The following is a 26,036-nucleotide window of genomic DNA, read 5'->3' on the forward strand; positions in this document are numbered from 1 at the left end:
AGGAAAGGACATAGTCCATGTATAACCAGTCATGTTCTGAAACAGGATTCAGACAGTTTCCTGATTCTGAATCTGAGCCTCTCTAGGATACCGAGTCGTCCAACTATCTCACGGACTAAATCTGTGAAAATCCCAATGTCACCACCTTCATCTGATACTCCCTATGATTCATTGGACGATGATATCATTGGACCTATTACACCTCCTGCGATACTTCACCATCTGTCTAAGTATACAAAAAGCGCAAAGAAAAGACCCAAGCCTTACCAAAGAATTGTCCCCAACGTGTTAGAACACCTCTGTGGTGAGGAGTGTTCGGGGTGCACTAGCTCCAAGGATCTGTCAAGAGATCAAAGGGTATGTTAGTCTATGTATTTTGTATTACTTATTAATATCATTCCAGGAAAGAACTCAATTGCAACTTAGATTGAAGAGCCTGACTCCTGAGGCTCGCGCCCATGCCATGATTCCGATCCAAGTCGATATTGAATGGAGGCACATGCGCGCTATCGCAGCTGCTTTGCACGTCAATGCGGTTCAGAAACATTCCATGTTTCTTGACATAACTGCTAAGAGTGAAGCAGACACATACATATGTCGATGCTGTTTCGGAACCATTCGAGACCTGCCTTTGAGGCTCTCTCTAGTTGTACTACTGAGGAGCTTGAGAATCGCAAAAATTGTAGTATTGCTGTGTACAACCTTGATGAGACTTCATTTGCTGCTGCTGACATAGAGTTTGATCATGTCGAAAATATTGCTTGTGCGCACTTTCATTTGCCTCAAAATGACACCATTGCTAAATGACCATTGCAAGCAGTGACTCTCCTGGACTTGGATGGTAGCACCACCAGTTCAGACGAAGAAACTTTCAATGACAACTGAAGTAATTAATTTTCTGCTATATTGCAACCATTTTACTAATCTCGTGTAGCAGGCACTGAGGGATTTAGGGAATATTTTTTCGCCAATGAATTCACTAGTGATGTAATTTAGATCGTGGCGCGGGACACTGCGCTTTCATTTGTAGTACAAATTGTGCACCATCTCGACTTATTACTAGGCTTGCAATCTACATTGTAATTCGTACTGATTGACATGATCTCGGCCATGTTAGTCCCCAACAAGGCGATCTCAGTATCGAGTACTGGGTGTGAAGCTTTGAAGACCGTTAGATCTTCTATTGATTTCTTGAATAATAAGTTACGTTCAATAGATTGAATTTTTGAGTTCAAAGTTAGTCCAAGTTACTATTTACGAACATCAAATTTGACAGCTGTATTTGTGCACTGTGCAAGCATCGGTTGGTTGATCAAATGTTCAATGTTCAAATCAAACTTTGAGTTTATTCGTGACAATACTGTGTAGTATGTCACTCGCAGGCAGCTTCATAAGGGAAACCCCGGATTTTGCCAAGTGTTCAGAATGGTGTGTCACATAACACAATACCAACAACTTCTGCTCGCTGACAGTACCCTTAGCCCGAGGAGCAGCGGTCTGTCAATAACTTGAATCTCTTGAGTTTTGACCGAAAAGTTGACAGGAACTACTGCTAGTACCTATACGGATCAATTTCTAGCACTCACCAATGGTAACAACTCGGACGACTTGCTGAGGAGCTTGCTTCCCAGGTAAAAAAAAACTACTATGATGATTGTGACAACGGCAATGATGACTCAGGCAACGTTGCGCATCCAGTCTATCATCCTTTGCCACAAATATCCTGAAAATGTCCTGTTGGTGTCGATGGTGCTGTAAGCAGAGCCTTGAGGTAAGGTACGTATATCTCGGACCAGCCACAGGTAAAGAGCCTCTTGTCACACAAAGTTTGTTCTGGTAAGAGTGCCCCTTTTGTAAATTGTGATCGCTGACCACAGCAATTGTTTTTGAAAGTCATAAGCAACATGTTATATGCTTCAAGTTAAGTGGTGAATCACTCCGAGCCTTGTATTTCAATCTGAACCAGGATCTGAACCAATAGTAAGTACTAATGCCTCGCTAATGGCTCAATTCAATAAACCCTGACCATCTTTGCTAATCACTATGTAGTAGCAGGAATTAATGCCAACTCTGTCAAACATTGTGTTGGATCGGTTTCACCAATTAAATTGTTCAGGGGGAGGCCTCGAGGCAAGTGCAAGCAGCTTTGGACAACTAAGTATCATGTAACTCAGCTATCCACGATAAGATCATGATGGATATCGGCCACTAGTGGTGTGAGTCAGATATCAGTGCCCGCAAGTTTTCTGCAGCAACCTTGTTCTCATCTTTTTGTTTATCAGAGGGCACTCTGTAATTGACTCCCATCCAAACCCGCCGCTGTCTCTGACTTTTATTCCACACTGTTTCAGTCCAAAAAGGTAAGCACAGCAACTTTGAGTTGTGCTATGATGATTATCATGGACTGATCATACTACACAGTCGAAAATTGTAACTAGATGGCTCATTGGCAAATGAGCCGCAGCTTCAGTCACTCCGTGGGCAATGAGAGCCATGTGAATTTTGTGTCTCAGGCCTCTGATGCTCCCGAAATGCCCCACATGAATGCCCATGACTATTATACCCCCCACTCGCACCATCATCATAATCCTATCTCGCATGAGCCCACATGTGAGGGCCAGCTCCAGTCCAGCATCCTAGCGCCCAATAATTCTCACTTCCAAGGTCCCGCAGGCAGCTATGCAAACCCACAATCTCAGCTGCAGTTCTATACAGGTAGCGTGTTCAACCAACAGCCTCTGGCAACCAACCAGTCAGAGCATCACGGTTCTTCCAACTTTGTCCATAGTGTCCCATGGACCAGCTCCCACTGGCACAACTGTTCTTTATCTGGCTTCTTTTGACCTTAGCACAAGTCAAGCGGCTTCTTCATACGGCTATCATAATACACTTTCTGCAGCTGGTGGCCAGCATCAGCCTGAGGGTTCTGATATTGGACTAGCGCATGACACATCTGCGTACTCTAACTACCTGCCTCCTTACTCGCAGAATCTTGTGGGTGGCAGTCACAATAGTCTAGCCCTGTCGCAGCCACCCTCTTCTGCAGTTAGCACATTTCAGCAAGCTTGCAGCCAGTATCCGCAGGACGGCTCTTCCAACTTGAATGTAGCCCAGAGTGCCCCGCAGGGACCAGCTTTCCCCTCAACCTCCCTTTATCTGACATCTTTTGACCCAAACATGAGTCAGGCGGCTTCTTCATATGGCCATTATGATTCACAGCCCGCAGCTGATAGCCAGCACCAGCCTGAGGCTTCAAATACCGAGCCAGTGCACCATGCGGCTGCCCACTGTAACTATCAACATCCTTACTTGCAGGGTCCTGTGGGTGGCAACTACAACAATCCAGTACAGTCTGAACTACCGTCTTCCACCATCAATGCATCTCGGCAATCTGTGGGCGAGGTTCTTCATGACGACTCCTTCAATATAGCCCAACACGCCCCCCAGGTATCAGCTCTTCCTACAACTGCCCTTGATCCAAGTACGAGTCAAGCAGCTCAAACTCAATCAAGCTTGTCAGCTTTGAGTCATCACAGCTCACAAGACCAAGAGCAACCCCTTTCCTTCGGACCTTGAGGTTACATGACAAGAGTAAGTGAGAGCAGACAGGTCCGCCGAAAGCTCAAATGCGCAAAACGGGAAATTTCTGTCAACTCTCAACCATACCTTTCCTCGGCACAAATGGAGCTTTCTCAATCATCTTTGCAGATTGAATCTTTAATACTCAATCATTTGAAGATGGATGCTTCAAGACTGATGAGAGTGTCTCTATTTCGGAACACCCTGTTTCTGATCAAAGAGAAGAACGATGAGTTGGCCGATGCAGCGCTTAATGATGTGATCGCTATTCATATGAACAACGACAATGGTATTCATTTTCCTTACTTTCATTCCATGACTCATGGAGGACACAGCTAGGGAACTTGGGGAATGGAAGTTGCGGCCAGAAGGTCAAAACACTCTGATAAGGCTTAAAGGGGTCGCCAAACACATCCATACGGACTGCCAGGGCAAGGGTTATGCTTGGGGGTTGGTGATTGGAGCCTATAACCTATCCGCTCAAATTTTGTTCAAGCACCCAAACAATGTTATACCATCACGCAAAGTGCACGCCTTGACATTGGTATCGAATGATGATTATCTTGATGCCATCATTCAGTAAGCATGTATCTCAATGGTCCTCAGCTCATATGTAATCTTCACTTCAACAGGTCATGAATGATGGGCAACTCCAATCACTTTGCGTCCCATTTGGGAGCTCTACCATCATCACTATGACAGAACACATACTGGTTGATCAGGGGTATCATCATTATATACCTCTCGACACAGCCACTGGGGACTGGGAATTTGGGCTTCAAAACACCATGGCCCTTTCCGCAATGATCTGTGAATTGGAAATGGTGCAATGCTTGAAGATCGGCTGGTTCCAACCCATAGATCTCCATGCCAAGGGATGTAGTATCTATGCGAGAATGAAGGCTCAGATGGCATCATTGAACGGAAGTGAGCTGACAGAATTTCGCAGGCTATTAGGCACCTTTCATCTCTTACTGTTGACACTCCTAACAAAACAGACGTTGTCATTGCGATACTGAGTTCTATTTAGATCTTCATCATGATTGCATTGTGATTTGAATTAAGTTAGTTTGTCTCAGTCGCGGTGGTTGGAGATCCTCTAGTTAGAATAGTCGACATTACAATGTATATCATACAGTGCTTCTAGGTCCACATCAAATGCACGAGAGATTTCGCAGTCAGATTCTGGTCAAAGAGTATTTACGAAAAAATATGCACCCAGCGAGTCTGAGTCTACTAACTGTTAAATGTGTTTGGATTGCATTCAGATAATATTAATTCCCGGGCCAGTCGACGCTGCATCCCAGTTTATTTTCCAGACAACTGATTCTCTGCAAATGCATTAGCTTACAATGGGAGTTCGATTTGCAACTAATTACCCTACACTGCTGCACAAGCTGATCCATCCTCTGCCTCATTAATTTCAAGTCTTTGACTCCGGAGTCTGACCCTGACTCATCCAAGGATGGAGACAATGTCCATCTCACTGGCACCAACTCTCAATGTAAATCATCAAGATAAAGAGAAGTCAGTCAAGCACCTAAGTTTTAAGGAGAAAATCAGATGGTATGGGGCTGTATGGGATGAAGTGAAGTGGGAATTTTCTATGAAGCTAAGAGGAGGATGAATGCAGAGCAGTAAATCTTCATTTCATGAGAGTGTCTGCTCAGAAGTATGCAGAAGTCATGGGTGAATGAAGAAGATACTGTTTGGTTACAAGATAATGACCCTGAGTATACCTCTAAATTGATCACCAATAGCTTAAAGACCATGATATTACTATTCTATCATATCCAGAACAGATACAAGACATCAACCCTATTGAATATCCCTGGGAGTCACCTGAGAAATTGCTTGTAGCATATTAAGATCCACCATAGGGGCTATTTGTGCTATAGGACAGTGTTACAGCAGAATGTGATAAGAATACTAAGGAGGAATGACCAAAATTAATAGAGAATATGTCTAGAAGAGTGGAAGAAGTGATTAGGGCAAGAGGAGGCCACATATAGTACTAGAATTGTAGAGATTGTAGTAGTCAAACTCAAAGTCAAAAAAGTGTCCGAATGAGTCATCATTTTAAAATAGTTATATCTTCGCACAATATCATTATATTTCCACGCTATAGGGAACAAAAGTAAAGCTGAGATGCCGACCCTTCAGACACCTCCCTATAGAGTAGTCATATTCCCATGTCCTGACACATGATAAAGCAATTACATGAAAAGCTATAAACATTTGGACACTTTTGAGCCACTGTATATGTCCTTCTGAGGTTTCCATCAGTTCACTGATGTTGTGGCGCAGTCGATCACACGTTGATGACCCTTTTGCACCGGAGCAGATCAATCCCTGGGATTCTTGCTATTCCATGAAGCCTGCTAACCTCCAGCTCATGTGAGGAGGGTCGGTTACCATTTCCCAAACAATGTTTGACAAGTGACCGGGTCTAGTATTTGTTGATGACAGGCATGCTAATTTGGTACTAGTTTTTGTCATTTCTCGTGCATTGCAGTAGTACACTGTACCACTATCTCATCCTCATCCTCATCTCATTCCGTACTTATACCTTGCATCCTTGCGATGCCTCACCTAATGATGTCTTGCAGGAATCACTGTTATGCTCGGCGTTGTTTAGACGTCTTAACGTTTCAAGGATCAAAGTCAAAGTCAATGTTCTGATGAAGATGAAGCTAGATTGCAGGCCCTGGTCTGCGTAGGTCAAGTTAAAGATACAAAGTGTAAAGAGTAAGGTATATATAAGAGTATTGAAGCGGAGCTTGAATATGAATAGCGAATAGGAAAAAGAGAACAAGAATCGTACAATAGAATGTGATAGAATACTATGGAATGATGAGTAAGCATATGTGACAATGTGAAGAGGTGAAAAGATAGAACTGTAACAATCACGTACATGATTTACTTCACACTCTTTGAATGCAAACATTATTGATGACTAAGTACAAAGGACGTGTTGTCTCATTCATTTTGTGGGTCCATCAAAACAGTATGTATTTGAAGAAAAAAAACTATAATACTGTGTGAGAGCTCCACACAACTTGAATGACTCAGTTAGTAGAGACTTGAACAAGCAAACACACCAGCTCTGGATTGGCAAAAATGCGCAGTGCAGGAATGCAGAACCTCTTGATTAAAACACGCCCACTCTGGATTGACGAAAATGTGCAGCGCGCAAGCTGTGGAACGCTCAAATAATAAATGTGCAGATATAGTGCCATACGCATCCTCCCCCTCTTCAAACACCAACACCTCCTCATCCTCCTCATCATCATCATCGCTTGCTTCGAGATCAAGAAAGATGCTCTGATACTGAAAAAAGTGAGTCGTGGTTGACGATAAATGTGAGAGCTTACCTGATGCAGAGGATGGTCTTTTGACCTGGTTGGAGGATTCAGCACATATTTCTGCCTAACTGATCTAAAGTTTTGTAGGGAGAGGCTATTGTTGTTATCGCCTGAAAACAAAGCAGTGGTCACCTCTGCCCACTCAGCGGTGATAAATCGCCCGCCGAGGTAATTGTCCATCGCATTGAGAGTCTTGCTGTAACTGGCGGTTTTGGAGGTGAGGAAACTCTCTAATATATCCCATGCATGGGGATCCGCTAATGGTGAGCCCAATTCCGAATCGCCTGCCTCAACGTAAGTAACAACACGAATGCATTGTTTGACGGTGCTTACTTTGACTTCTGGCACATTTTGCACAAGATTCTTCATCAGATGTACTGACGGCATGTTTACTAGTATACTTTAGTTAATATTACTCAAACTTCAATTGAATGAGCTGCATACTTGAAAAACGCAAGGTCTAATCTTAATGATGAAATACTAGCATTTGTAGATTGTGAGCTGATGGAGGAAGAAAAGAGACCAGCAATCGCAAAGGTCAGCAATTTATAGGGAACATTGATTTAGGCTGCTTACCAAATAACGTGGACAAGGGCGTAGTGGACTTGATGAACATTGTGGCCAAGACACAGAACTATCCATATCTGGAAATTGGAACCATGGGCGGGCGACGCAACATGTGGAGAGCGCACACTTTTAGAATGAGCAATGCAATGCGCGCAGCATGTTGTGGACATACGCAAACTCTATTGACGTGCATTGCCCGACATGTTTTAAATTCAATTACTACATTCAACTACTACATCGTACAAAAATCTAACACTAAAAATACCTTAATGGCGAAGTGGTTAATGGAAGTGGGAAAGGTGCAGCACATGACATCAACGAACTTCATATAGGGATGACAAATAATAATTAAAACCCCGCCGGAAGCTAGCGGTAAGAATACAATGTCACAAATGTCACATGGTGTGATGCTCGTATGTCGTAGTATTAATTGTACAGCAGTTTTGACGCTTTCGAAATTCGTGCTTCTCGCAACTCGGGAAATGCTCCCTGGCTGGCGGCATGCATGTCTCAAGGTGTTACTGCGCCGTCAACCTGTCCGTTGGTCAATTTCAAGGCTCTTGAGTTCTACTGCAGTATGTCTGGCTGCTACGCCCAAGTCCCTGAGGATGGAAGAGTTTCCTTGCGAAGTCATTAGGTACGAAGATGATGCGGTAGTATGCGTTCAGAGTTAAAGCTTATACGTGTTAAACCGCGCCAGAAACTTTTCTATTATCGCGCACATTGGTAGTTTTAATATTTGGTCTGCAACGCCTCTTCTGAATTTTGCTTACAGACCATGGTAAATCAACCCTGGCAGATAGGTGGGCTTCTACGCAAAGTAGTCAAGTTTCTGTGCTAACAAGATATAACACTTACATGTAGATTGTTAGAGGTCTGTTGCTTCGTGCATAAACCTCTGTTCTCTTGGTTAACATCACTCAGCTCACGGGCACTATTGAAACGAAGTCGACGGGACTCAACCAGCAGGTCCTAGACAAGCTAAAGGTGGAACGCGAGCGGGGTATTACCGGTGGGCCATCTATAGTTGTGGATCTGCTTCAGTTGAAGATGATTAACTTCGTGAAGTCAAGGCACAGACAGCAAGGTTCGCGACACAATCTGTTTTCAACATAATTTACTGACAGAGCTCAGTATGATACACATGGCTAATGGGAAACAGCACTTGCTCAATCTCATCGACACCCCTGTAATGACATTTAATACTTGGTCTTGATGGGGAACTTAGCACCGTTTGTTTTACAGGGCCATGTTGACTTTGCTTGGGAGGTTTCACGATCCTTGGCTGCATGTCAAGGCGCTTTACTACTGGTAGACGCCTCGCAGGGTGTTCAGGCGCAGTCAATCTCTGTCTTTCACATCGCGAAGGAACGAGGGCTAAAGATTATCCCAGTCTTGACCAAGGTTAGATCTCGCTTGACTACTGAATATGATGCTAACCGACTTCGCAGATTGACTTGCCCGCATCACAGCCGGAACGAATGGCCGCTCAACTCCAGTCAACTTTTGGCATTGACCCGAGTGAAATTCTTCATATATCCGCGAAAACTGGCCAAGGAGTAGAAGCAGTTCTAAGGGCTATCGTGGACCGCATACCACCTCCTTCTGGAAATATAAACTCCCCTCTCAAGGCCTTTATGTTTGACTCACTGTCCGTATATGTCTATTTGTACTTCCTCTTCTGTGGTTCAAGTAGTGCCTTAGATATGACCGTTACAGGGGTGTCATTTCCCTCGTCAGCATACAAGATGGCATCATTCAGAAAGGTCGGTTTATACGCTCTTTGCGCGTCACCTTCATCACTTAGTGGCATGTAGGGGACAAGATTGCGTCTTGTCATACCCGAAAGAAATATGAGATCACTGAAGTTGGCGTGATGCACCCTGAAGAGGTCCCAACGTCGAGTCTACAGCCTGGACAAGTTGGCTACATAGCGTGTAACATGAAAGAGTCTTCTGAGGGTAGGGTACTCCCATCATTTGCTGTTAGTCATCCTCATTATTGCCCTTAGCTCATATTGGAGACACACTCCATCGCGTCGGTGCACTTGTTGATCCTATGCCTGGATTCCAGCCGTCTAAGGCTATGGTTTGTTTCCAATATCGATTCTTCACGATCAATTCCTCATTTGACCTAGGTCTATGCCGGTGTGTTCCCAGTGGATAGCAATGACTTCATTAAGCTCGAGGAATCCATCAAGAGGGCACGTTTTCATATTCGATTTTCTGTCCTACTCTTACACCTTCGTAGCTTACCCTGACGGACAGGAGCGTGACTATACAACGCGAGTCCTCTACCGCGTTGGGGCAAGGGTGTCGCCTTGGCTTCCTTGGGACACTGCATATGGATGTTTTCCGACAGCGTCTAGAAGATGAGTATGATGCAAACATAATAATAACTGCTCCAACCGTCCCATATAAAAGTATGTGACAGCGCTAGCTTTGTATTCGAGCAACCGCTGAAGAACAGAAAGTTATATACAAGGACAAAACAGTTATGATCAGTAATCCTACGGAGTTCCCGGACACATCGGATACATCCTGCAAAGTGAAACAAGTGCAAGAACCTGTCGTAAACGCTTCTATCATTGTACCCGAAGGTCAGCACTCCTTAAAGTTGACAAAGTGATCTTGCTGATGTTTTAAATATCAGAATATATGGGCGAGATGATGAACCTTTGCTTTGCGCACCGTGCCGAGAACCTTGACCACCGATACCTGGATTCAGGAAGCACCTCAGAAGCGTCTCCGCGAGCCATCTTGACGTGCACATTGCCCCTCAGTGAAATTGTCACAGATTTCTTTGATCAACTGAAGAGCCGGAGCTCAGGCTATGCCAGTTTTGAGTGAGCACTTGTAATATATACAAGGGCGACTGCTGAAACATTTATAGCTATGAAGATGGCGGGTATAAAGCTAGCGACCTCGCGAAGGTGTGTGGTGAGAGCATCTGTATCATACATGTCCTTAACATTGAGTAGATGGTCTTCCTTCTGAATGGGAAACCAGTGGACGCACTCGCTCTTATAGTTCATCGGTCGGCTCAACACGAAGTTGGCAAAAAGTGGGTCAAGAAGCTTCGTGCGTGATGACGGTTTCCCTTGCGGCGTGCTTGGTGCTGAAAATTATCGCAGATAAAGTGATCCCCCGTCAGCTATTCGAAGTTCCGATACAGGCTGCGGTCGGCAAGAAAATTATCGCTCGTGAGACTTTATCAGCAATGCGTGCAGACGTCACTGCTGGGCTCTATGGAGGTACGTGCATAAACATATTTCCGATATTCCCTTCCGCTCATGAAATTCCTCGTATAGGCCACTACGAGCGCAAAATGAAACATCTAGAAAATCAAAAGGAGAGCAAGCGAAAGATGAAGCGCATTGGATCCGTTGACCTCCCCCAAGACGCTTTTTTCGACATATTGAGCACCAAGAGCAACTGAACGGCGAGTGGTATGCTCAAGTGGTGATGCAAATACACTGTCTGTAGCGTGTTTGGTCTACATGACTCTGCTACAGTTCGTAATCCTCATCGTCATATGCCTCCTTGATAAGGCGATAAACCGATGATGGAGGGTGATCTCCACTGTAGTGCGTAGTGCGTTGAGGAGAGAAAAAACTCGAATATAATAATTACTCACTCGTTTGTAATGAATGCGTCAATCAACTCTGGTCGGACATAGTCATAAAAGGGGTTGACCACGTCAACCTTATCGACGAGGTTGCCTTCTTCAAATCCTAGCACACTACTTGGATCTGCGAAGTCGAGCGCGCCATATTCGTGATACAAATTCCATTGCGGGGTGAGTTTAAATTGTCCAGCACAAACGACAACCGGGGTGCTATGCGCTCTAGCTGCCGTGGCAACAAGCAGAGATCCTGTTATCGCAAACATGCCACCGTTGGCTAGTATTGCATGGGCGCCAATCATGACTTTGTTGATCCTAGACATGAGCGCGTAGATGGATGAATCGGGAACAAGAACTGTTGAAATGCCAGCGGATGACAGAGATTGAGCCATGTCATGTCCGCCATATCTGTTGTACGATGAGGGCCAGAGATCATAGCAAGAAATACCAGGTACGAACGATGGTGCAGTATCCGCGACGATAACAGTATATTTCCGATAGGGCGCTGCAGCTTTCAGGAATGCTTCAACAGTACTCGACTTTCCGATGGTCAAGATTATCTCGCTATCTGAACTCAGGAACAAATCAAACGGCCTTGAAACACAATAGACTCACTCGGAATGTATATGATCCTTTGCATTTTTTGAGATATTGTCATGTACTGTTTCCAGCTCATCCAAGACGTCCTGGATGGCTTCCATAAGAACGGGTTTGAGTGTTCGAGCAAATGCATCAGGATCATCCGCATCGTTCTCCTTCAACATGTCGTGCGACTCGTTCAGAGTCGTCTTTTGTGGAACATTCTGTTTCCGAGGTTGTCCCTGCAACACGAACTTTGCGATCGACAAGGTATCCTTCGATGTCGAGACAACCGCAGTCCCTTTCGAAGCAGTGTGGTATTCCTCCCGGATATGATGTAGCACTTTCCGCACGGTGTTCCCGACCGTATGTTCTGACGACGATTCAGAGTGATGAGATACCAAACGGTGTAGAACATAAGTGGAGGGGAACCTTTAGGTTGTGCCTCCACGAGCTTTCGTCCAACGGATCGGATGATTTCAACTAGTTGGTCAATATTAGAGAACCGTGCTTTTGAGATGACCTGTCTCAGGACAAGGACGGTCTCAAGAGCAGTTTCGCGGGAACCTACAACTTGCCTGTCATGATATATGATGTAGGGGTATGATCGGGGGTTTCAACTCACCGTCTCCGTAATCTAGCTGCAAGAGTGTCAACAACTCGCTGGTTTGCGACGCTCAATGAATCAGTAGCCATGGTTTCTAGTCCCGTTCTTTGTGGTCGAACGGTGCGGGTATTTGGGACTGGGATGCACTAGTAGAAAAGGCTTGAGCTTGCACAATGCAGTCACACTGATATTCAAGTTACATGAGTCGAGTCATACTTGCCGTAAGTAGCAATTCGTAAAGGCTGTTACTTACACGGAGTAAACCAATACTACATCGTTTGTACATCGTCTATAATTCTACCGCGACTTGGAAGAAGCCACATAACCACCTCATTGTTCTTCATTCATATGGCTATCAACCACACGCATTGTTAATCCTTTGTGAGAGCCTCAGCAAGCCCGATTTCTCAAATATGCCAGTCAAGCTTCTCAGCCCATTTTCCAGGGAGCAATTCCGATATCTGTTCTACATCCTTGTCGCCTCTCCCCGAGAGACACTGTATAATACTCCGTGAGCGCCGGATAAATGGAGAACATTTCCAATACGTACAATGACAAGGTCGGTATCTTTTGACAGTGTTTTGGCAAGGCGGACACCTTCCCAAATAGCATGCGATGACTCAAGAGCGGGAATGATTCCCTCTAACTGGGTGCAAAGTCGGAATCCTCTGAGGGCCTGCTCGTCTGTCGCAACAGCATACTCCGCTCTGCCAGAGTCTTTGAGCCAGGAATGCTCTGGGCCAACACCAGGGTAATCAAGACCCGCGCTGACTGAGTGTGTCTCGATAATCTGGCCAGCCTTCGACTGCAGGATGTATGTTCTCACACCATGCAATACACCGGGCTTGCCTTTCGTCAGGGTTGCACTGTGCCGATCGCCATCCAAACCTTCACCACCAGCCTCCACACCCACCAGCCTCACGTTCTTGTCGGGAATAAAGTCATAAAACGTTCCAATGGCATTGCTCCCACCACCGACGCATGCAACGATGACGTCTGGGAGTTTCCCCTTTGCCTCTTTCAGCTGTGCTTTGATCTCTTGCCCAATCACCTTTTGGAAGTCGCGCACGATCGTCGGGAATGGGTGTGGACCGATGCAGGAGCCGACAAGATAGTGTGTTGTGGAAAGGTTTGTCACCCAGTCGCGCATAGCTTCATTGACAGCATCCTTCAAAGTACGGGAACCTGACTCGACGGGTATAACCTAGATGGAGGTCAATATATGCAGGACAGCGCAGGACAAAACAACAAACTTTGGCACCAAGCATGTTCATTCGGAAGACATTCAAGGCTTGGCGACGAACATCCTCTGCACCCATGTAGATGACACACTCCATGTTGAATCGTGCACACACGGTAGCAGTTGCAACACCATGTTGACCTGCACCGGTCTCGGCGATGATGCGCGTCTTGCCTATACGACGAGCAAGTAATATCTGACAAGATGTCACTACACAAGTAAGGTACGGATATGCAATCCTACCTGCCCAATGGCGTTGTTAATTTTGTGCGAACCCGTATGATTCCTACAGTCTGTTAGTACATCATAGATACTTTTCGGCAGGTGACTCACAGGTCCTCGCGCTTCAACCAAATCTGGGCACCGCCAGCATGCTTCGTCAGGCTTTCTGCAAAGTAAAACTTTGATGGGCGATTCATGTATCCATAATAGCTTTGAAACTCCTCCCAAAACTTAGGGTCATTCACAGCCGAGTTGTGAGCTTCCTCGAGTTCCACTAAGCAATCGAAGAGCGCCTCTGGGACGTACTGTCCACCGAACTGACCAAAACGCGCAGGAAGTAGGGCAACTGAGGGTGGCTCCAAAGCACCATTGGAAGGCGTCGAAGTTTTTGAAGTCGGCAGCGATCGCGTGCGAGTAGGTTTATCCTTCAGGCTAATCTCCAGGCAGTAGTTTTCAACGGTTTGAGGTATCGAGTCGAGAGGTGCCTCCTTGATGATGGTCACAAGACGGCTGCCAACAACAACACCATCCGCCCCAGCATCGGCGACAACGTCAAAATGAGCGCGCGTCGCAACACCGAAGCCGACCGCCAGTGGGACGGCCGTATATTCTCGGATGCGGGCAATGATGTCCGGAAGAGCGGCATTCATTTTGCCTAGGATAGAAGAGCCAGTTGTTCCCATCTTCATGATGGTCAGATACACACAAGTTATCGTTAAACGGGTTTGTATACCTTTGACACTACATAGATGAAAGAATCCGCAATGGACGAGAGAAATTGGATGCGATGCAAAGATGTCGATGGTGCAATGAGAGGAACATATGACAAGCTGAGAAATGAAACAGGTCAGTATCAACTGATGCGATCTCGGTTAACTTACTCTGCTTTTGCGCACTTGTCACGGAAGTTGATGGCCTCTTCAGGTGGAAGATCGACCATGATAAATCCGTTTGCTCCAGCTTCACGAGCGTCTTGGATTGCTTTGTCCTCCCCATACGCAAGCATTGGATTATAATACCCTGGTGGAGACGACAGTAAGTCAAAAAGGTATGTACAGAGATTGACACAGCATACCCATAAGAAGGACCGGCGCCTTCAGTCCTTGGCTTCTCGCTTCTCGCAACATTCCAAGTACAGTGACATATTCGATATCATTTTTAAGCGCAACCTATCATACGTCGGTATTTAAGCAATCACATCGAAGCCAAACATACAGTATTGGTCTCTTGGATAGCTGGGCCATCTGCGATGGGGTCGGAGAAGGGCACACCAAGTTCGATTATGTCTGCACCTCCAGCTTGCATGGCCAGCAAGATTGGTACAGTGTCTTGTGTTCTTGGGTATCCGGCAGTGACGAAGGTCACCAATGCTGGAATTCCCTATTCAAATCTTGAATTCAAGTACAAATTTCAGAGAAAGTCAGCTCACCTCTGCTTTTTTAGCTTCGAATACGGCTTTGAGAGCGTCCATGATCTGTGGTAAAGGAAGCTGAAACGAGTCACTGCTACCCTTTTTATCATGATCTATGCCGCCGTGATCGAGCTCATAAAGTAACCGATCACGTGACTGGACAGATTTACTTGTAGTCTTTCTTGCCACATCGAGGTATCTTCCGATCATACCTGAGGTCGTGTTGCACCGACCGCTCTCTCCCAAGTCCGTGCGTACATCGTAAAACAAACGCGTTCCGCCTTACCCCCAAGTAGAAATCTCAGCCTCATTGCAGCCGGGAAACACTATCTCTGGGCAATGTGGTTTATAGACTTGGTATTGTATGTAACGGCAGGCCAGTCACGGGGAGTACAACGACCGCGGTCTTCAGGCTTCTGGCTCTCCCTTATTCTCGGGCAGTTTTAAAATCTCCGCTTTGATGAGTCGGCCTACTTGCGGTGTTCGGATGTTTATGAAACGCCAACAAATCTTGAAATACCTGAGTGTCCCGTACCGTACGCGTATATACTGTGAATTCACCCGTGTCCCTCGCTACAAGTAAAATGTAACCCTAAATTAGGACATGAACTTTATTTCCTGACGTCAGACGCACACTTACTAACTCCCAGTCGCACCACGATGCACTTTGACCTTAATTTCCCGGTCACTGCATCTGGATCCACTTCTCAACCAAAGAAGAATAAAAACAAACAACCCCAGCAATCCTCGCAGGCAGCTTTCACTCCTGCTCAGATAAAGGGAATCGAAGCTCGTCTGGACCTTCTTGAACATTGTCTGTTCATTTCACCATATGTAAACCAAAGACTCATCGCATCACAGTAGGATACACTGTGATTGCGTTTAATCAATCTGTGAACAAGAAAATTGACCCGAAAACTCATGTCAACATTCTGGATGGACTCCTTCAACAGCTGAGGGCGAGGCCAGGGACGGTATTCTTGAAGCGACTTACAATCGTTCTCGATAATGACAGTGAGAAAGGCTTTGGTCTGGTAAGTACCTACCTCCTGTGGTCATGAGTAACGTAATCTTTTTGAATGCAAGACGAACGCAAACGCCTCCCTTGTTGAGCCCTACGATGTAATTGCTCTGCTGCCAACGACCCCCGCGACATTTTCACTTGCTTGCCTCACACACAGTCTTCCTTCGCCACTCACTGCACACATTGTTGCTCTTCCTTTAACGCTCCCCCGACTGCCCTTTCAGTTGAAGCACACGTTGGTCAGAACTGCGATAAAAAACGGCGCGGTGTTCGAAATCAATTACGCAGGAGCCATCGGTGGTGAAAGTGACGCTAGTTTATCAACTTTTGGTGTAAGTGATACTGGTGCAAGTGGCAAACGGAATTGGTGGGCCGCTGCACGAGAAGTCGTACGGGTGACGAAAGGCAAAGGCATTATTGTGAGTGGTGGAGTTGCCTCTGAGGCAGACTACAGAGGACCCAAGGATATCGCAAATTTGTGAGTCTATCGATATCAGTTGTTAGACTTTTTCATGTTTTGGTCCACCTCCCTTCTAGGCTCACGTTACTGGACCTGGCACAAAATTTGGCTCACGATGCATCAGTTGCTGCGCCAAAATCGCTCATCTTGCGGGCACGTAAGCCACTCCGTTAAAAACCATTCTTCAGCAGTCTGATCCCCCTCTTCCTCGTGGAAACCCGATAGAGGCACGCAAAACCTATCGAGCGGTCCTATCAGAACCCAGGTTGGTGATTCCAGAAACTACTCAGGTGGTGGCTCCCATCCAGCAGACCGGAGATAGCGAGAAGCGCGACAACGTAAATATCTCAGAAAAATCGAGTCGATCTTCTCCGAACCCTGCCCTAACGCTACCTCAACCAGCGGGAAGCAAGAAGCGGACTTGTGACGAAGTTAGTCTCGAATCTACGGCAAACAGACATGTGAACAAAAAAATCAGAGAAGCTGCTAATGCCGAGGGCCAGTCCCGAAGAAAAAAGAAGAAAGGGGGCAATAGATAGAGAGCTGGTACAGTCTAGTAGTTGCCACATGATTTGTATTATCCTACAGAACATGCCTTGGCCCTTCATAGACATCTGAGTGGTCTGCGACCACTCATTAGGTCTTTCTTTCCGTGGCAAATGAGACGGTCACGTGGATAGTTCAGGCTTCCTCCACACCATCATCGATCCCACGATCCGGAGGACAAGCCAATGAGGTAGCCACTGGAAGAATCCGAAAAGACGGGACTTACCCCCCAGTGTCATGTAACTTGGAGGGCTGGAACTCAGTACTTTTGCAACTACGCGGCGTGCAAATTCATCGGGATCCATGCTCCCCTTGGCTTGACTACCATCCAGGCGTTCGTACACCCGATCAAAGTAAGGTTTGTAGATGGATGTGGGGAATAATTCCAAGGTGGCTGCCTGGTTAGCAGTGATGTTCGTCCTGACTTGACCTGGTGCTACCAACATGACTTTAACACCGAAGGGTTTGCATTCCATAGCCAAAACGTCACTGAGTGCGTGAACTGCCGCCTTGGCTGCAGAGTATAATCCATTCCATGGGGTAGCGCTATTCAGAGTCAGACAAGGTCAGCTAAAAGATTGCACCATTGCACCGTGCTCACATGTTTCCCGCAAGTGATCCAATGTTGACGATAAGTCCTTGTCTGCGTTCCACCATAGAAGGTGCAACTGCCTGTGCAACCCGCAAGACCGAGTATGTGTTGGTCTCAAAGGCTTTTCTAGCCTGATCCAAGGACACATCAAGCAACGGTCCTGCGAGAAATTGAATATGACAATCGGTTCATGGCTCAAGTCAACTTGACAGACCGATTGAAATAGCACCGGCATTGTTCACGACGATATCGATCTTCTCCTGCTCTTCCAGAATGGATTGTACGACGAGTTTGACATCGTCATCGCTGGTTATATCCATGACGCGTTCTTCCACCGGATGCTTGAAGCCGTCCATCGTCTCCAGCGTGCGAGATGTGGCATACACGGTGCATCCCTGTTCAGAAAAGCGCTCGCATCTGTTATTATGAGTTGGAGTGCCCGAACTCCTTGGAAACGAAGGACATACAGATAAAAACCGATACCGCCTTTTGAACAGCCGGTTACTAAAATGACTTTTCCAGACATGATTCCCAGACGAGGTAGTCGATTCTTCGTATCTGAGGGCTCCAGTCACCACCCGACCTGCATATATAATAATCAGAACTCCGTGACCCCGACACGGACATCTGATACCGAGGGCAAGTCGAAAGGGGATGCAACCAATGATCGCCACGTCAATGGTTCTCGGGTGTTATCTTACACTAGAACGTGCCCTCATAATCACGGTCTGACCCATCATGTCACTTTTCCATGGCGAACAAGATAGTACGCGGTGGCTACACAGATGGCCCAGTCTTCTTCCACACCATCCGCGATCCCAAAATCCAGGGGACAAGCTAACGAGGGAACCAGCAGAGGAATTCGAAAAGATCTGACTTGACTCCAAGCAATATATAACTTGGAGGGTCTGGATTCAGTACTTCTGCAACCACACGGTGTGCAAATTCGTCGCTAGCATGTTCCCTTTGGCTTGAATGCCACGTATGCGGTTATACATCCCATAAATGTGAGGCTCGTCGACGGACGTGGAGGATAATTCCAAGGTGGCTGCCTGGTTAGCAGTGATGTTTGACCGAACTTGACCTGATGCTACAACATCACTTTGACGCTGAAGGGCTTGCATTCCATGGTCAGAACATCAGTGAAGGCATGAACTGCAGCCTTAGTTGCGTAGTATCATCCATTCCAAGGTGTAAGGTATCCAAGATGTGGTTATAAATTAGTTCTGTCGCACCCCGTCAAATTCGACGATCTCATCCACGAAACGCTCCCAGCGTTCCTCCCATTTCAGCGTCGCACGCGCCTTTTCATCGGCAGTGAGCATCGAGTACTGCGCCCGAACACATTTAGTCTTTGCTTGAAGCGGGACAGTGATAGAGAAATGTGTACCTGGATGCTGTCCCGTGCGATGTGCCCCAGCGTGAGCAGGCCAGTAACTTCGCTTGCTGCAAGTACCTGTAGTTGCGTATGTTTGAGTAACGATGAGAGGGGGGCATGAGAATGGAGCAAACCTGGAAAAAGTCAAAGCTCAAACCCATGTTCTGGAACAGCGATGGGTCATCTGAGCTCAGTGCCACTGGTACACCATGGTTGATCAAGATTGGGAGAGGATGCATCGGCATCGATGCCGTCAATCTCTACTCGTTCCTCACGTAATCAGTGCCCGGATAGGATGAGGTGGAAGGGAGGGAGGCTAACGCACCAAGATCTCATTTGAAATTGGGCAGATCTCTAATGCTATACCGCGTTCCCTGCACATCGACATCAACTTTGGGTGTTTCACAAGCGAGAACCCGTGTCCGATCCGCTTCGTCCCTAACAACAGTGCGTCGTATAGATTGTCATCTGCTATGGACCCGTCACCAGTGGTTTCACCCGCATGCAATATGAACGGGATATGATGGTATTCTGGGAGTCCTTGAGAGGTTTGCAGGGTGCTGAAAGAGAGAAGCTGCGGGAGGTAGTCTTTGAGTGGGCGTAGAATATTTTCGTCCCCAACAAGGTCAAAACCTGGAGCAGTTCATTGTTGGTGTTATGAAGCGAAAGAAAATCAAAAACATCAAAAACATACCGGCGATGATATCAGGGAAAAGCTTTTTCATCTCTATACAGTCGTGGAGATACCACTCCAACTCCTCAGGCTCGCAGTCCCGGATCACAGAGTATATAATCTATTGTTTTATAGGCTTGAGACTCGAGTCGAAGGATAACAAATACCTTAGCACCGATAAATTCCTCATCTCTTCCTTGTGCTCGTAGGCTCTCATTGAATTCAACCAAGACGTCCTGGAACATGCTCAGCCACTCTTTGTGTGGGATATTTTCCTCCCCGTCAGGACCAATCATGTACCTACCAGTATGCCAATCAGAAACGAAAAGCTTAACAGAGCAAGCCTTACTTTGGACTGAAGTTGATACGCGCCTCTACATAAGATACACCATCTGCAATGGTTTCTTCGAGGAACTGCCGGATATATGTGCGCCAAATTGGGGCAAAGTACACCAAGTTCTGTGCACCTCGATGAGTATGGTATCTATCAACACCTAAATATGGGTACTCACACTTGTGAGGATAGCAGCTGCACGGAATCTGTCCCATATCTTTGCGAAGATTATGAATGCATTCTTTTGCCTGGTAAGATACAAAGCGGCACACCCTAATGTTATTATTATGCGTGACATATGCATCGCTTGGGTTGATTGTGAGGCAGCGTGCGACCCAGAGGTCAAAGCCTTGTGTGCCACCCAGGGCAGCATCGAACTGCTCACGCGCACGGCGAAGGGGTACCCACTGTCCTGGTCTGTAGGTGGGCAAACACAGCGAGATGCACTGTGGAACGAAGCTAGGGGGGAGAGGACGAAATTCAATTTCGACTGATTTGATGGAGCCAGGTGTAACTCGAGCTGATGCGCGGATATGGATTGAGGTGTGCTGTAAGGCGAGCGCCAACAAGGTATTGCCATTGACGGTGAGATCAAGATGTACGTGCAACAGTGCGCCCTTTGGCATCTTTATAATTTGACGCGTCACAAAAATCATGCAAATGGCTGTGACTGAGACTTCTAAGTACTCAGAGATGGACAAACCTTGGTGATGATGTTGAAGAGCTGGGTCTTGAGGATGATATCCTTTCCTACGCAATAAGATATCAACTAACACTCTATGCTTTGGGGGCTTGAATATACCCGTGAGGAACTCCATTCCGGGGAACGGATGAGGGACCTCCTCGTGTTCTATTGCCCAAATCGACTTTGCCTCCTCCTCGCGGATGCGGCGTAAGATCACATCTGCTTGTCGCGATTTTTCAGAGAAACGATCTCCATTGACCGCATCAATACGAAGGGCTCGATCACTTGCAATAAGCTGGGTTCGTTTGTGGTAGTACTCGTCGAGGAGAGTCATCACAACCGATCGATCAACATGTACTGTGGTTGCAAAGGAGCCGCGGCATTTAAGTCATGTGAGCGATAATGGATCACGTGAGTTGACAATGCTCAAGAATCGAGACTTGCACAAAGTCATTCTGCAATCAAATCCTCGACGACTCTGTAGCCACTCAACCACATTCTATCTGCTCGCCATCATAATGTCTTCAGGCGATGAAATGGGTATATTTGACCTTCGTATACCAGTTCAACTCAACTGATGAGCGCACGTGAACACAGATGCATGGAAGACTACGACGCGTCCAAAACCTCGTAAGAAGCAGCGCACCGTGTCCCCTCAGCCGTCAACGTCTAAGCAATCAAGTAATCGCCAACTAATAGCAGAATCTTCCCACTCCCTCCCTTCCTCTTCAGACGATATCGAGCTCATCGATCCGCCACCTAATCCACTCGCGAATGCGGTCCGTCCACAGAGAAAGAAGGGGCTGGGCAAGGCATCCGAAAGTCGCCCTAATGGGATGGCCCCAGATAGCCACTCAAAGTCTAAGCAAGAAAGTCAGGCAAAGGGCAAAGCACCAGAGAGTCAAGCAAAGTCAAAAGACACTCACGTCAAACCAAAACCCGTCAAGCCTGCTGCCAAGAAACTTCCCTTTCCAGCTCCCATCGCCGAAGACCTCTCAAATCATAGTGAACCAGAGCATGAGCCTGATACAATACCCCTGAGCCCACGTATCCACAAGGAGCTTGAAAGGTGGAAGGCAAAGACAAAAGATGTATATTTCGTGCCCTTCATCATTTGGATGAGTGACGCTCATTGATACCACTAGTTGGAACATCAGCGTGACAAACTTTCGCAGCAACTCGAGGAACTTTTCCAGGTCCGAAAAACAGATGCTGAACAGGCTCTTGATGACCTTACGGCTCTATATGATAGTCGTTCAAAAAGTGAGCGCCACCAACTTGACGGCATTCTAGCTAAACTAAGTCCTGAACCTCTCCCTGCACTATCATTATCTCTTCAGCACAACAATCAATCATATCAACCCTTCAAACACAACTTGCCTCCCAGTCGCCCTTCTTCCGGATATCCGAGTCTGAACCTGAGCCCAACCCTCCGTCCAGGTCGACACACCCACCCCTCAATTCGAGCACTTTAGCCATTCCTCACTTCCTCACTCGTGCTACAGCTGATGCTGAACAGCGCATGTTGCACGATAAGCTCGCACACATGCAGGACGAACTCGCAGCTAAAGATGCAGTTATCGGGGGGCGCGAACGGCAAATTGCCGAGCTTGAGCAAAGTGGTACGTCTTTATTGCTGGATCTGGTAGATTCTTCCCGTAGTGATGCTGAATCGTTTGCCTATGTACAGTGAAAGATATCCGCGTCGAACTTGATGCCGAGATTGCCCGCTCAAAGCAGCTTCTTGCGCGACAACCACACCCCCACACCAAGACCTCCTCCACTGAACACACTGCAACCATCCGATTCTATGAGGATTTTTCAAACCTCTTGGTCTTAAACGTCAAATGGGAGCCGCGCAAGGGCGCGGAAGACGACATTGTGCACACGTGTGTGTATACGTATGTTGCGACAGTGAAGGATGAGACCGACGCATTGGAGAATGTGGAGAAGTGTAAGTTTGTTCCCCTTTTCCCCCTCCTGCCATGCGTGCCTACTTAATTGAACCCCGAAAATCAGCAATATCCTTCTCCCTTCGTGCCTACACCGAGGTGTCAGATTCTGAAGACCCGGAAATGGACCGGCGCGTCAAGTATACCCCTCTCGAGCTTGAAAAATTGAGCGATGATTTCAAGGAACGTCTTGGCTTCCTAGCGAGCGGGTTCACGTTCCCGCATAAACAAGCTGCTCTATTTTTGGGGAGTTTGACGCGCCAGATGGAGACTGCCTTTGACTCGAGTGAGAGGACGGAAAGTGCAGCTGACGAACATGAGGAGAGGAGAGAAGAAGTCGTCGATGTGGACGATCTTTAGTATTTGGGGAGTGAGCCACAAGCCTGGGTTCACAGATGCATCAATGTTTCCGAGGCGTTTGGTTTATGTACACCCCACATTACCCCACGGTGATACCCGTCATGTGTATACAGTATACAGTACATATATGATACACCGGCGTTGTGCTGTCATTACAATATCGGTTTCTCTATCATAAAATTCCTAGCTATGACCACTGAGTACTGAGGGCGCAAGTCATTTTACGTGTGTTGCCATAAGATCGTTCAATGCAGTCAATAGATATCTATCTCATTTCTAATGCGAGGAGGGGAACACGCAAGAAAGTCAATCCTTCTTCCCAGTCACCTTGTCTTCTCATTCCCCAAGTTTCTCTAACCAAATAAAGGTCGCGGTTGCCCACAAAGCTCATTCCTCAAGTTTCTCTAATCAAATAAAGGTCGCGATTGCCCACAAAGATCAGCTATGTTGTTTCCCCGGACTAGTTCACAGACGGTAAATGAAAACTTTCGACTGCGCAAGGCCTTGTATATGGATATCAATCTCGAGTCCTTCAGGTTTGGCTGACCAGGACTACTAAGAGCCAACACGTCAAAACATTTCAAACCATAAACTTCTTCAAAGTACATACGTCACGCGCGCGGCGCGCTTAAACACCAGTGCAATAATTTTACAAGTCAGACTACGTACCAAGGACATCTATATGTTAGCAATAGTGCATGTGAGTCGTGTATCCTAAAAACCATATGGCTCCAGCCGTCTGATGCACTTCGGCTGTGGTCACCTCCATTCCCCATTATTTGGGTCTGGCCATAAGGAAGCATTGTCCCGTTGAGCTTGAGGTGGTGCGCCGAGAGTCGGGAAAAACCCTATGGGCCAAGTAGGCAAGTAGCACATCTCCTACACGACAAGGTCAGTCATTTCGCAAACAAGTAACTTGAATTTGTTACCTCGAAACCACAGGCCGGTCGGCAATTCACCCACACGCTCCAATCTAACCAGGAGAGCAACTGTGTCACATCCTCCTTCCATTTGCCCACGAGAGTGCGTATGTGATCAGTTTCAGGGCGTAGTTCCGGAGGCTAAAGGGGGTCGACTCTAAGAATCACTCCAGATGCCCACATCTTCGTGGCGACGCGGCATATTTCATGCGTAGTTTCCCGGACCGCCTGCAGGAGCAAGCGTTCGGAGAGCATCAGTATCGTTCCATGACACTATGAAAGGCGTGTGCGATGTAGCAACATTCCCGAAAAACTGGCACAGCCCACGAATTTGTCGCGTTGGCAGTGACGGAGTTATTGGGAGGTAAAGCTGCAAACACAGTGTAGGGCAGAAGCACAGTGCGCAGTTGTCTCTGAATTTGTTGTGCGTGGTTAAAGATTGACCCATCGTTTAATGTCAGGTTCAAAAGGTGGTGCATAAACTCTAGGCGGCTGGCATATCGATCAACCACCACCTGCAAGACCGTTTTCCCGTCAATGCCGCGGGTTGTCACAGGTGGTCATGCTAACGCTTGAGATAGCCTGTCTTGGACGCGTTCTATATCCTCCGATGATATTCCTCCTACTCGATGATCCCACCGCTCTAAGCCTACATGGCGCGGCACCAAGGAGCATCAGTGAATTGATGAGTCCTCGATATTGTAGCCGTGGGAAGTATAGCACAATGTAATTCTGCTGCCGCCAAATATTAGCTTTTATACTGCGAGCAATTTGAGTTGCACATATATACCCATGTATGCTCGTAAATCCAGCTTAACATGAATGATTTATGACAATGCTGGGACACTCCGCCTTTGCAGCCAATGAGTAGTGGTAGTATACCCGAGCCAATCATTTTGAGCTTCGACATCTCACCTAGTCTCGTTTTTTAATTACAATGTTATTCAAGGCCTTTTCAAGGAAAGAGCCTCTGGCATTTGTCAATTAATCTAGAATGCCATTAGATTTAGCCACAAAGCTATGACATTCCTCCTTTTCAGACGATGAGGGGTGGTAGTAGACTTATCCTAACTATTTCGTGTATTGCCATTTGGCCCTATTTATTTGTCCTATTACAATGCTATTCAAGCCCTTCTAATACCTTTGGTGCTGGACATGTATTTTTGTAACACATCAGGTAAACGTAATTCACTACAGAGTGCTACAGAGTGCTCTGTAGCACTCCGTAGCACAATCCAACCCGCTGATTGGCAGTAAGTGCAGCCCTTCATTTTGCTGTAATGGGGAGCTGCAGAAATCAAAATTTCATCGCAGTCGAGAATGTACTAATTGATAATTTGATACATGCATCATAAAGGATAAAGGAATCGTGAAATATTGCAACCTGACTTGAAAAAGTTAATCGTGATAGCCAGAGAGCGTGAAAGCGGCAAAAACGGGGGTAAGATCCAAAGCACAAGAGTGAGTATGAGTAAAATATCAATGAAGTACTATCGATGGGCTTTGCCATTGGCCTTCGTCGTGGTAGATGGTGTGCCATTGCTCTTGCCACCTGTAATGGGCCGAGGCTTCTTAGCAGACGTCGAGGCTTCCGCAGACGCTTGTGGTGCAGCTTCCTTCATCACCATTTTGGTATGAATGTCCCCCAATTTCGACGCCTTGACTTTCTTGGGCCAGAAAAGTGTTACGAAACTGCGGTCAAAGATGAACATCGATACAACTAGTCTAGGTGTTAGTACTCACACCCAAAGATGTCGACGCCATCGTTCTTGGTCCTCTCCAGCGGCTTGTTTATTCTGAAGAACAATCTCGATGCGTCGTCCAATAGCGGCTAAAGAATCCTTCAGAATGGCAACTTTATCGTCTTATATGCCAGAACCTGCAGACGTTTGGAATTAGATGGACTTCAGAAACCGCA

General features: G+C 46.6%; 9 protein-coding genes across 9 annotated transcripts; 4 read left to right on the top strand and 5 right to left on the bottom strand.

The window, feature by feature from the left end:
• Nucleotides 1-135: 135 nt before the first annotated feature.
• Nucleotides 136-4,682, top strand: F5891DRAFT_977349 (uncharacterized protein; the record flags this gene model as incomplete). The annotated part of the gene is made up of 20 exons (XM_041376698.1): nt 136-357; nt 404-552; nt 648-763; nt 846-886; nt 997-1,079; nt 1,118-1,151; nt 1,217-1,236; nt 1,369-1,428; nt 1,473-1,495; nt 1,544-1,631; nt 1,681-1,776; nt 1,894-1,980; nt 2,213-2,216; nt 2,352-2,360; nt 2,514-2,715; nt 2,789-3,447; nt 3,709-3,868; nt 3,915-4,123; nt 4,212-4,506; nt 4,645-4,682. 20 exons carry the CDS (start codon nt 136-138, stop codon nt 4,680-4,682), a joined length of 2,595 nt encoding a protein of 864 aa, XP_041229364.1.
• A 1,969-nt stretch (nt 4,683-6,651) lies between these two features.
• Nucleotides 6,652-7,331, bottom strand: F5891DRAFT_1184737 (uncharacterized protein; the record flags this gene model as incomplete). Its single annotated transcript, XM_041366481.1, has 2 exons — nt 6,652-6,909; nt 6,954-7,331. The coding sequence occupies 2 exons, from the start codon at nt 7,329-7,331 to the stop codon at nt 6,652-6,654; spliced, it is 636 nt and encodes a 211-aa protein (XP_041229365.1).
• A 602-nt stretch (nt 7,332-7,933) lies between these two features.
• F5891DRAFT_1015156 (P-loop containing nucleoside triphosphate hydrolase protein) lies at nt 7,934-11,185 on the top strand. Its single transcript, XM_041360862.1, has 20 exons — nt 7,934-8,148; nt 8,212-8,237; nt 8,287-8,314; nt 8,376-8,385; nt 8,436-8,523; nt 8,580-8,598; nt 8,646-8,700; nt 8,757-8,915; nt 8,963-9,162; nt 9,216-9,277; nt 9,329-9,472; nt 9,523-9,599; nt 9,649-9,714; nt 9,762-9,933; nt 9,985-10,110; nt 10,164-10,356; nt 10,404-10,443; nt 10,492-10,591; nt 10,645-10,764; nt 10,822-11,185. The coding sequence occupies exons 1-20, from the start codon at nt 7,994-7,996 to the stop codon at nt 10,947-10,949; spliced, it is 1,968 nt and encodes a 655-aa protein (XP_041229366.1). The 5' UTR covers nt 7,934-7,993; the 3' UTR covers nt 10,950-11,185.
• On the bottom strand, nt 10,985-12,817 carry F5891DRAFT_53958 (uncharacterized protein). The gene is made up of 6 exons (XM_041372176.1): nt 12,340-12,817; nt 12,147-12,292; nt 11,751-12,087; nt 11,595-11,699; nt 11,148-11,543; nt 10,985-11,092 (listed from the first exon to the last, which is right to left on the bottom strand). The coding sequence occupies exons 1-6, from the start codon at nt 12,408-12,410 to the stop codon at nt 11,020-11,022; spliced, it is 1,128 nt and encodes a 375-aa protein (XP_041229367.1). The 5' UTR covers nt 12,411-12,817; the 3' UTR covers nt 10,985-11,019.
• Nucleotides 12,435-15,358, bottom strand: F5891DRAFT_1015166 (tryptophan synthase beta subunit-like PLP-dependent enzyme). The gene is made up of 10 exons (XM_041360863.1): nt 15,213-15,358; nt 14,999-15,163; nt 14,859-14,952; nt 14,665-14,803; nt 14,517-14,613; nt 13,895-14,466; nt 13,805-13,847; nt 13,575-13,757; nt 12,872-13,525; nt 12,435-12,818 (listed from the first exon to the last, which is right to left on the bottom strand). The coding sequence occupies exons 1-10, from the start codon at nt 15,252-15,254 to the stop codon at nt 12,729-12,731; spliced, it is 2,079 nt and encodes a 692-aa protein (XP_041229368.1). The 5' UTR covers nt 15,255-15,358; the 3' UTR covers nt 12,435-12,728.
• Nucleotides 15,359-15,820: 462 nt separating this feature from the next.
• On the top strand, nt 15,821-17,559 carry F5891DRAFT_1015170 (PHP domain-like protein). The gene is made up of 5 exons (XM_041360864.1): nt 15,821-16,008; nt 16,056-16,228; nt 16,281-16,696; nt 16,756-16,835; nt 16,904-17,559. Exons 1-5 carry the CDS (start codon nt 15,855-15,857, stop codon nt 17,215-17,217), a joined length of 1,137 nt encoding a protein of 378 aa, XP_041229369.1. The 5' UTR covers nt 15,821-15,854; the 3' UTR covers nt 17,218-17,559.
• F5891DRAFT_1141024 (uncharacterized protein) lies at nt 17,347-18,558 on the bottom strand (the record flags this gene model as incomplete). The annotated part of the gene is made up of 4 exons (XM_041364902.1): nt 18,284-18,558; nt 18,031-18,233; nt 17,826-17,976; nt 17,347-17,770 (listed from the first exon to the last, which is right to left on the bottom strand). Exons 1-4 carry the CDS (start codon nt 18,340-18,342, stop codon nt 17,347-17,349), a joined length of 837 nt encoding a protein of 278 aa, XP_041229370.1. The 5' UTR covers nt 18,343-18,558.
• A 279-nt stretch (nt 18,559-18,837) lies between these two features.
• Nucleotides 18,838-21,239, bottom strand: F5891DRAFT_1015174 (uncharacterized protein). The gene is made up of 11 exons (XM_041360865.1): nt 21,004-21,239; nt 20,905-20,951; nt 20,474-20,827; nt 20,380-20,418; nt 20,217-20,326; nt 20,035-20,167; nt 19,889-19,988; nt 19,520-19,827; nt 19,329-19,454; nt 19,207-19,272; nt 18,838-19,147 (listed from the first exon to the last, which is right to left on the bottom strand). The coding sequence occupies exons 1-11, from the start codon at nt 21,218-21,220 to the stop codon at nt 19,037-19,039; spliced, it is 1,611 nt and encodes a 536-aa protein (XP_041229371.1). The 5' UTR covers nt 21,221-21,239; the 3' UTR covers nt 18,838-19,036.
• Nucleotides 21,240-21,356: 117 nt separating this feature from the next.
• On the top strand, nt 21,357-23,417 carry F5891DRAFT_1015178 (uncharacterized protein). The gene is made up of 6 exons (XM_041360866.1): nt 21,357-21,426; nt 21,484-21,977; nt 22,032-22,149; nt 22,227-22,508; nt 22,577-22,840; nt 22,906-23,417. The coding sequence occupies exons 1-6, from the start codon at nt 21,405-21,407 to the stop codon at nt 23,196-23,198; spliced, it is 1,473 nt and encodes a 490-aa protein (XP_041229372.1). The 5' UTR covers nt 21,357-21,404; the 3' UTR covers nt 23,199-23,417.
• The last annotated feature ends 2,619 nt before the right edge of the window (nt 23,418-26,036 follow it).

The sequence above is a fragment of the Suillus fuscotomentosus genome, assembly GCF_016647785.1.
Source record: "Suillus fuscotomentosus strain FC203 chromosome Unknown F5891scaffold_11, whole genome shotgun sequence".
NCBI lineage: Eukaryota > Fungi > Basidiomycota > Agaricomycetes > Boletales > Suillaceae > Suillus > Suillus fuscotomentosus.